The 6174-nt window shown below is 39.7% G+C and overlaps 1 protein-coding gene across 1 annotated transcript; it reads left to right on the forward strand.

Moving 5' to 3' along the window:
• The first annotated feature begins 346 nt into the window (after positions 1 to 346).
• On the forward strand, positions 347 to 5943 carry LOC143118243 (uncharacterized). Its single transcript, XM_076279338.1, has 4 exons — positions 347 to 449; positions 1398 to 1577; positions 2611 to 2919; positions 5861 to 5943. Exons 1-4 carry the CDS (start codon positions 410 to 412, stop codon positions 5941 to 5943), a joined length of 612 nt encoding a protein of 203 aa, XP_076135453.1. The 5' UTR covers positions 347 to 409.
• Positions 5944 to 6174: the final 231 nt, after the last annotated feature.

The following is a 6174-nucleotide window of genomic DNA, read 5'->3' on the forward strand; positions in this document are numbered from 1 at the left end:
CTTATAGAATGTTGCTATGACAACATGCAGAGCAAAGAGAGAACCACATCATAGATCAGGCCTCTGAAACTAGTTTATGGATATAAACAACAACAACAATGTAAATATACAGTAACTGTTGATGTGTAAAAAAAAGAACACATAAAGGGTGTCAGCATTCACCCTCAGGCAGCATCACCCTCAGCCCACTTCACATGTCCAGTGTCTGGAGTGGTGTGTCACACATACGCAGAGGAAATGACAAAACCACAAAGCCAGAGACTGTACAATCCTGTGCATATAATAGTAACACATAGCCGCAGTCTACTGTGATTGGCAGTCTTTGACTGTGTGTGACAGTCTCTGAGTTCTCTCTGCCCGGCGGACCAGTGATTCTTACACAGTGGACGACATAAGAAAACCTGTTAGGATGAAGATGGTTTCTTTTCTCCTCATCTGCCTACTCTTAGGTATTGTTGCTACGGTTACTCACATACCTCTTATTAGTTAATAGTTTCACTATTATAATCAACATGTCCTGTTAATGTGCTCACATGCTAACATGTCAGCTTCATAGGCCTACATTTAGCCATTTGGTGTTGCATGTACTTTGAACTGTGTATGCAATTGATGGGCAAGGCAGAGTTTATAAAGTACATTTCACACATATTTTAAGCTTGACGGCTGTTTTCATTAAAGCAACACCAAAGAATTTTTTGTACCTTAAAATAATGTTTCCAAAATTGTTTCCGTGGTTCATCAACTCGTAACAGGGTGAACGGCACTTCTGCATTCGCTTCGCGGCCCTCTATTGGCTATAACCGCACTATGTAAGTTTGCCAGATCGGTTAGCGGGCTTGTAGTTCGATGGAATGAGACATAAAAAACTACACATTTGCATGATGTTGCAATACATAATACTTTCATAAAATCATGCAACATATTCTACCTTGTCTGTGGACATCGTAATTTGCAAAGCCGTTGCTGGATAAACAAATAGCGTGCGTGCAACAGAGGAAAAGTTATTTGGTGTTGCTTTAAGATGTTTTGCTATAGACAATAATGTCATCGTGTGGAAACAGACGGGTGTTATGTATGTGTAGAATGTGTGATTTTGCAAGGTGATTTTCAAACTCTGCTTCTCTAAGTAACAAACTAATTTAAGCACTTGAATAACTTCTGGGAAGAAAAGACTTCTGTATGCAGTGAATGAGTGAGCAGATGCAGAGGAGGCTCTAGTATTATATTCAGTGTTGTGAAATGTAGATAAACAAATTATTGGTTGAGTTGAATGAGTGGACAGATGCAGAGGAGAGTAGTATTTATATCTTGACAGAAACAAGTTGCAATGTCCTACCCTTAATGTAATGACAATTAAGTAACTTTGGAATGTTTCATATGACTTGTGTCATTAATAGGAGAAATGAGAGCTGATATTGACATCAATGCATACCATGGAGGAGCTCTCATCATCAGATTTCCTAGAAGTGGCGTAACTTGCCCTCAAAGATGGACGTCACATCCTGACGGATGTATTATGGATCCGGTACAGAAAGGCAAATACTGGCATGGAAATGTGGAGATCAAATTGCTCCCAGGTCAGTGGTGGTCAACCTGTGTTCTTAGTTATTCTTTATATTTTTCAGTGATGGTACAGTAGAGCAGTCTTATTTGAGTCCACTGTAGAGTGTAATACATATTCTAATGGGTGCTCATATAAAACATCTTTATAAAGTAGAAAGATTCTCACCATGTTCTACCGCTGCTTCATTGAGTCATTTCGTTTAGCCTGGTGTCTTGGTTCAGCAACCTACCCCTGAAAAATAAGAACTCCCTGAACCAAATTGTGAGGTTGGCTAGTAGGCTAATTGGAGAGCCACATTCTGAACCTAGAATCCCTACACAGTAGGCAGCTACAGAGGTTGGGTCTATCTTAGAGGATTGATCCCACCCACTATATGGTGAATTTCAGCCTCCCCCATCAGGCCGCAGGTACATGATGCCTGTCTGTAAAACTAAGAGATACAGAGGCAGTTTTGTTCCCTCATCTATCAGAATGTTAAATAGCACATAGGCTATTGTTAGACTACACACTAATTTAACTAATTGACTGCACAGCCTTCTTAATGTATGTAATTATTTATTCTGACTTAGCTTCTTGTATCTGCTATGATGACTTTTATTCTGCATTTTATCCCCTGAATTCTGACACTAATAATATTTTTGTGTACTTTTTATCCATATGGAGCACTGTTGCTACTGTTATGTCACTGTTTTCTGTCACTGTCGTTAATGTCATCTATGTGTGTGTGTGTAAGCAGCCTACTCTTTTTACCCGCAACCAAATCTACCCTTGGGTACAAATAAAGTTACCTTACCTTACCTTGTAATTCAAAACACATCTTGTAACAACATACAACACAGCTGGCTACCTATGTTATGCAGATTATGTAAATAGTACGGAACAAATTGAGCTTAAACAAATCTGATAACAGTGTGAATACATGCTATTGTGTATTATCATCACCATGCATGTTAGAATCTGTTGCATATATTTCAACACACCTTAGTAAGCATTTTCAATTGACCCTCTAGTGGTCTTTCATGTTTTATGTTGTGTTTGACTCTTAGTGCCCTCTACTGGTCAAGACCATGAACTGCAACGTACTGTTGGGGGTAGTGTAGAAATCACCTGTGACTTCTCCAGTTACCGTGCTAACAGTGAGAAATTTCTCTGCATGGGAGCAGACCGTTCAACATGCAGCCGCCTGAGTGATGATAGGTACTCTGTCACTAATGGGCAAAATGGAAAGACTTTCAAGGCCACCATCAATAACCTTGCTGAAGCTGATGCTGGAGTCTATTGGTGTGGATGGAAAGTCACTTTGTCATCTCTATCCTACACCAACCTATACAACAGAATGCAGCTTATTATTATAGGTATGAAGGTTTATTTGAAAGACTTTAAATAACCACATTTAAACAAGTTATTTAAAGGAACCGTATGTAAGATTGTGGCTAAAACTGGTACTGCAATCACTTTCAAAATACTGTAGAGCAGTGTATCCCCTCCCCCTCCCCCCTGACTGGCAGAGCTGGCAACCCGGATGCCGAAACACTACTGACTTTGTGATTAGTAGATAGGTGGAGGTGGCCCATCAGGCCAAAACACAACATGACAACATCAACATCAGTTGAGGGCTGCAACTTCACTTTTTAAATGACAATATCCTGGCCGGACTACTGTTGTCAGTGATATAAGTATTTGATATTAACATGATTTCTTAATGTCTAGTGACATATCAGGGCCATTTTATGATTAATTGAAATACATTTCTTACATACGGTTCCTTTAAGCCTCAGCTTCGCAGATATTTTATTGTGTTTCTGGGAGGAGGGAAAACCCCACAGGGAAATGTATTTTTATCTATTATTCTATTAGTATATATACAGCTGAATGAGCTGACGGCCATCTTCAAAATTAAGAAAAATTGAATATGAACTCAACTCATTTGAATATCACTCAGGATGACTTCAGAAAAAGGTGCAGTGGTCTCTTATTTTTTTTCCAGAGCTGTAAAAAAGAGCCTCACATGGAAGCCATAGATCACTATTAATAATTTTACTAAACATAAATGAAATGAATCTACATTGACATGAGAAAAGTCACTAGGTCATCTCTATCCTACACTAGCCTTCACAAGAGAACGCAGCTTAATGTTACAGTATTTGAAAGACTATTTGAATTTGTATATTTGTAAGACCATTTGACGATTTGTATTCATTTGAATAGCCACATTTAAATAAGTTATTTAAAGCAATGGTTCGGAGTAATTTCACCCTAGGGTCCTTTGCACCATGACCCCGAGCCAAACACCCTCCCAGAACCTTTTTTCCCTTGGTCGAACCCTGGTCGAGTAGCGCTGTCAGAAACTAATGAAGTTCTGCAGTCGTGATGGAACCAACTTTTATCTAGTAAATTACCCCACTAATAATGCCCTGAATGGTAAGAAACTTCAAGGGAAAAAAGGTTCTGGGAGGGTGTTTGGCTCGGGGTCATGGTGCAAAAAACCCTAGGGTGAAATTACTCCGAACCATCGCTTTAAGCTTTCGCTTCACATAGGGCTGGGCGATATAAACGGTATAAGCGGTATGCGATAAAAAATTGGCCAACGATAGAGATTTTTGTTATACCGGCATATTGCGATAGGTCATTATGTCATCAAATTGCAACACGCTTGGCCTGCCGGGACCGGCAGCAACCACGAGGAGGCCACAGGTGAGGAAAAATGGCTGCGAGCGGTGAAGGTATTGTAACGATTTGATAGCGACACAGACAGTTGTCCAATCAAAGGTTTATTAGCTGAGAACGAGAGCAAGGACACAGACCCAGAACACAATACACACGGAGCAGGTCAAGTACACACACACGCTACACATACAGGGGTGGACGCAGCCCCCCACACAAAAAGGATCACACACGAGGGAGAACTAAAAGGGAAACATGTCACGATAAAGACGCTAACTTTAGACTTATAACTTAGGAGAAATACAGACATAAACCCCCAAACAGGGTAGGAATTTCACGGCGGCCACGTCGTTGCCTCTTGCGTTGGCCGTGAGGCCCCTTTGAAAATCAGAGGTTTACAGGCCACGGTGGCCTTGGTGCCCCCTTCTTTCAATATTCTGCTTTGCGTCCTACTAATAGCGATTTTTATTTAGCCTGTGTGGCCTGTCAAAATAATCTAAGCATTCACAGCGCAAATTAATTGAGTATTTTACGCAGTGGAGAAAGTGACAGCGCAAGAAAGAAAGTGCGTCCAAATTCCATTCATCTCAGTTGAACTACTCGCGAAGTAGCCTATTCATCACACAGACATCACAAGTATCACATGAAAGAGCTTTTTCTCAGCTTTTAAACGATGTTACCCGATAATTGCTTAGTTGAACGGTTCGCGAGAAAAGTAAATAATATAATTCAATTTAATCATACATTCTACCGAAGGTTTTGCGTCCCATGATCTCCCAACCCATTCACCTCGGTGGAATACTTCACGAACCCTTCTTTTAACACACGACAAACCTTATATCAAAATAAACAGCAGACCTTACCGAACACAAAGGTGTAAAGCAGTCCCCTGTACAGTTAGCCGTTGCAGAGTAATCCAGTTTTGAATTTGCAGTAAATTTCGACATGCATGGATGTCTCCAAATTTGGGCTTTAAGTTTTACAATGTGTTTCAATTGTTCCACATGATTTCATAACGTGCCAAATACAAAATAAATGTTACAAATATCGCCTAGATATTGGTAAATCAGAGGACTGAGTTTGTGAAAGTAGCCTTAGCCTAATGATCACAAAATGCTAAGCATGCATCTAGGCTATTTGAGTTTCTTAAAGCTGAGCTGTGGTTAAATTGTTCAATACATGATTTTATAACAGGCCAAATATAAAATAAATGTTATATATAGCCTAGATATCTGTAAATATTAGATGATCAGATGATTTACAGTTCTATGTAATATGTCATGTTTCATGTTTTTGTAATGTTTCATACAGTGATGCCGGTCTACTGCAGTGAATAGGCTAAATAAAACTTTGATAATTTTTATAGCCAATACATTTTTAAATAAGTAACAATCTTGACTATTTTATGCAAGAACCTGCTAGACCTATATTGAAATTCACACACCAAATTATACCGCAATATATACCGTTTACCGTCTGTGTCCCAAATTATACCGCAATATGAATTTTAGGCCAAATCGCCCACCCCTAGCTTCACATATATTTTATTGTGTTTCTGGGAAGAGGTTTATGTGGATCAGTCATAGTAAACCAACTGACTCTTACAATAGCTACAATTTCAACATTCCACAGGGACAACCTCCACCACTACGACTACATCCCAAGCAACAACAAGACAATTAACATTTCAGTCAACACCTCCTCCAGGTCCGTGATTTCTTTTTCCCCCACATTAAGTAGTACATTTATGTATGTAAGGGATAATGTATTGTCTGCCGGTAATTATCAAAAAATAGTCCCGACAGGGAGAACAGAACCCCGACGCACGGCGGAGGGGTTTTGCTTCGACCTGAAGGGACTTATTTTCTGATAATTTCCGGCGGACAATACATTATCCCGTTTATTACACGGCTACTTGCCAAAACGACACACAACACAATGGGCCT

Source organism: Alosa pseudoharengus, unplaced genomic scaffold (genome assembly GCF_046254945.1).
Source record: "Alosa pseudoharengus isolate Yale_2024_CS ecotype anadromous, Long Island Sound unplaced genomic scaffold, YU_APseudo_1.1 YU_APseudo_1.1_scf_1, whole genome shotgun sequence".
In the NCBI taxonomy this organism is placed as follows: domain Eukaryota; kingdom Metazoa; phylum Chordata; class Actinopteri; order Clupeiformes; family Clupeidae; genus Alosa; species Alosa pseudoharengus.

Coding starts and splice junctions, on each gene's coding strand:
- LOC143118243 (XM_076279338.1), top strand. CDS start 410: ATGAAGATGGTTTCTTTTCTCCTCATCTGCCTACTCTTAG. Junction 1,578..2,610: donor GGAGATCAAATTGCTCCCAG/GTCAGTGGTGGT, acceptor TTTGACTCTTAG/TGCCCTCTACTGGTCAAGAC. Junction 2,920..5,860: donor AATGCAGCTTATTATTATAG/GTATGAAGGTTT, acceptor AACATTCCACAG/GGACAACCTCCACCACTACG.